Consider the following 4010-nt stretch of genomic DNA (forward strand, 5'->3'; position numbering starts at 1 on the left):
AGTCATATAAAAATGAAGAACTCTACATGTATGGCAAATTTTAACCCTTTTCCTATTAATGTATCCATGAACCAAGTCAAGTTTGGAAGCTCTTGGGACCTATGTGTTAAAATTAACCTTTAGTATGTGGTAATATAGGTGTTTTGAATATACTACATACATGATAACGTGATATTTTGATGACTTGAAATTTCTCATTCAACAATAACTTTTATGTACCTGACGATGTGAAACTTAGTTTGTGGTTTTCATGGCTGTGTCCAGCTTTAAAAGTTTTTTCTGTCACACTTTTTGTTTGGGAGCCAATGTTGTTGATTTTCCTTGTTAAATGTGTCATTTTAAGCTGATTAAAATAGATTTTCAACAGTTCATATTTTTTGGATGGGTTGGGTAACATTTTTTACGTCCCAAGAAGTAAATTTCCATCTTGGGAGGGAGGGAGGGACAGGTCCTTGGTTTGAATGGTGTTCTTTATGAATGAGTACAAACTTGAATTTTCCTTCCATTTCAGGAACCTAAAGTGGACGGTAGTCTCCCCATTGCTGCCCACCTCAACTTGACCAACATTCAAGTCACTCAACAGCTGGCCCAACATGGCAGGGTCAAAACACCCACCCTGCAGATCCAGCCGGGTAACCCACAAGACCCAAAACATGGGTTACAACAGATAACCCAGGTTAGAGTGCACCAAGTACCCCAGCCTGGAGTGACCCATGCTTCCCAGAGCGCAGTGGCTCAGCTAGCCCAGGCTAGAGTCCAGCAACTGTTGAGTCAGGTTAGCACATCCCAGGGCACCCAGGCACAGATGACCCAGGCTGGGTTCACCCAACCCATCCAGGCAGGCACACAACAGGTGACCCAAGTCACCCAGCCTGGGACAACACAACTCTCACAGGCTGGCGTAGCACAAATCCAGCAACCCACGCTGGCCCAGGTGGCTCAACTACAGGGTGGTAACCCACAGGGAAACCAGGGGTTAACTCAGGTGACCCAGGCAATGCTACAACAAGCTGGGTTACAAGTGACCCAGGGTGGGTTACAGCAAGTAGGTTTCCAACAGGTTCAGCAGGCTGGGTTACAACAGGTGGGACTACAGCAAGTCCAGCAACCCACCCAGGTGACCCAGGCGATGCTACAACAAGGTGCCGCCACCCAGGGGTTGATTCAGACGTCCCAGGGGTTGGTCCAGGCCTCCCAGGGGCTGCAACTCCAGGGTCAGCAGTTAGCCCAGATGGTACCGCAGACGCTAGGACAGGGTTACATACAGCAGCATGGACTCCCACAGCAAGTCATCGCGGCGCAAGGGGTACCGCAGCAAGGCCTTATTCAGGCAACGAACCAGTTTGGTCAGATCATCACTTTACCGCAGAGTGTACTACAAAGTCTGTCCCAACCACTCATGCAGACTGTCCTCCAACAAGCCACCCCCCAAGCCTTCCAACATGGTATCACCCAGGGCTCCATAGCCCAAGTCATTGCCCAATCAGGACAAGTTGTTTCCCAGCCTGTCAATCTCATGGGGCAACCTTTAACCCAGTTTGTCACCCAGCCAATCCAGGGCCAGGTGGCGAACCAGTTTGGTCAGCCTATCACGGGCCAGCTTACAAATTCTCTTGGACAGGTGGTTGGGAATCAGATAGCTGTACAACAACAACAACAACAACAACAACAACAACAACAAGCACAGTCGCAAAGTGCTACAGGTACTGTACAGCAAACGGTTGTTTCACAATCACAGCTACCACAGCATCTCAGTAGACTAACTGCTGGGGGAAAAGCAGATACTTCAGAGGCTTCAAAATAAGAATTTATGTATTGTGAGAAACACTAGAGACCAAATGCTGTGAATCAGATTCATTGGATCTTTTATGGTAAGGAAACTGTATTGAATATTTGAAGCACATATTTGTATGTGCCAATGGCTGCAATTAGGTATGTTTTTCTTAGTTTGACTAGTTTTGCTTGACTTAATATTTTAGAAAATCACCGAAAGTATCTGTCAATCCATATCAAAATGCTTATGATGTAGATGTAGGGTATGCTAGAAAAATTATGATCGGCATATGCTATAAAATGAGGTCAACATACTTTGTTAAAAGTTCATTATTATGCCATTTTGACAGAATCTTAACAATGGAATCTTTGTGCTGATGATGACAAAGAAGATAAGCATACTCAATATGAAAAATGATCAGAATTGAGTCATATCAAGCCAGAAAGTGGGTTAGATGATTCGAGAAATTCTTGAGCTTAATATGTTGATTGTGCTATCAATGATTGTCGTAGAGGGATTTCAGCATTAGACTGTATAATATGCCAACACACAAGCATGGCCACGTAATGTTTTCTTTTGGAAAAGGTATGAACATACTGAAAGTTTGTACCAAATAGGTACATAGCATTTATTTCCAGCAAGATTTAATGTCAAAATATGGTCACGTACGTGAATTGCAGTGAATGTTATATATTTGTAACTTATGTCTATGGATGGTGATTTTGGTGCAGTTAGGAAAAAAAGTCACAAGGTGGTGCTCTTAGACTAGCACAGAACAAATCATTGAGGAGAAAATGTAGTTGATAATATCAAGTTATTAACTTATCAATCTTAGTATATAGAATGAATAACGTATGCCTTATGACTGTCTTGGATGAAGAGAAAATAATATTGCATTTCTCAAGTAGTATTTTCAAAACATTAAAATGCAGTATTTATCCAGATAACAGATATATGCGTACCAATCTATGAAATGGCAGTATATCTGAATTGTCATGGTAATGTTATTGATGCCTTAGCTTTTATGAGAAAAGAATATTGGATGTGGTGTGCTAGGATTTTAAAAAGAACTTTTTGTGTTAGTTTACTACTACTATATAGGTCAGTTTGCTAAAACTTTCCTGTCATATGACAAAAGTAAAAATTTTGTCAGTCTTGTACCCAAGATGGCAGTATTAATTTTTTAGACTGAATGATATATCTAGTAGCATAGTTGCGCAAATGCACTGAAATGTTTCAGTTCAAATATGAGTAATTTATGTTTAAAATTTAGATTTCAAAACATAACTACTGCCTTGAACATACACAACGATTGAAAGAAATCTAAATTAGAAGCAAAGAAAAACATAGGTTTTCACTGCTGGTGACTCTTTGAACACCAATACATAATAATTTTTTTGGACAAGAAAATGGCTACTTGTTTTGCATTCGCCCCTTTTGTTTTTGTATGTTGACTATGCTTTTGTTATTGCTATACCAAGCCTTAGTTTTATTAACCGTCTTACCACTGAGTTCTGTAATCATTGCATATTTGGTGCATGGATGGAAATTTAGCATGGTTAGGGTTAAGTACTATGCCATTCTTTTTAGTACCTTGCAGAAATCCTTGTCCTTGGTGCTTTTGGTACAGCTATATGTAGGAACATATGTGCATATTTAACTTTACTTGGATCGATGGATGGATGTCTCTTTTTGATTAAGAAAAACACACTATCACAATATTGTTTAATGTTTTGGCAAAATAATATTTAAGAATTGAGGAAATGCAGGCCTGCGTTTTCATCACTTTATTGTAATTTCACATTTTGCTTTGTGTAGGAATTGTAGTAAGTTGTCGTTTTATACATATATATATTCGTGTGTGCATATTTATTATGGAATACTCTTGTCCGATGTGAAGTCCTCTGTTTTGTGAATCCTGTGTAACTAAATTGTAGGAAAATAAATGTGCTGAATATGAAATGGCTTGTTTTTGGTTTTTCCATTATATTTATAAACATATACAAGACTAGAAAGGTTTCAATATTGGTATAGATTTATATTCAAGAAGATTTGAGTACAAATATTCTTCAACTTCAAAGTAGATGAGTTACAGAATGTTACATTGCTTCTGCTTGGAGATTTTAGATTCTGAACTTACAGATCTTATAGGACAAACCTTAACATGAAAATAATGTGAAATTCGTGGAATAATATAAAGGAATTCATGCAAAACCTTAATTGTTCATTCATGCCT

General features: G+C 39.2%; 1 protein-coding gene across 1 annotated transcript in view; it reads left to right on the forward strand.

Annotated features, from left to right (window-relative positions):
- The window catches only part of LOC118406120 (transcription factor Sp3-like), a gene marked incomplete in the record, with an annotated part of 14960 nt that extends 11224 nt beyond the window's left edge, over positions 1 to 3736 (forward strand). The window contains 1 exon segment of the mRNA XM_035805989.1: positions 522 to 3736. Within this exon segment, the coding sequence (XP_035661882.1) occupies positions 522 to 1804 (1283 nt within the window).
- Between the last annotated feature and the right edge of the window lie 274 nt (positions 3737 to 4010).

The sequence above is a fragment of the Branchiostoma floridae genome, chromosome 18 (genome assembly GCF_000003815.2).
Source record: "Branchiostoma floridae strain S238N-H82 chromosome 18, Bfl_VNyyK, whole genome shotgun sequence".
In the NCBI taxonomy this organism is placed as follows: Eukaryota; Metazoa; Chordata; class Leptocardii; order Amphioxiformes; family Branchiostomatidae; genus Branchiostoma; species Branchiostoma floridae.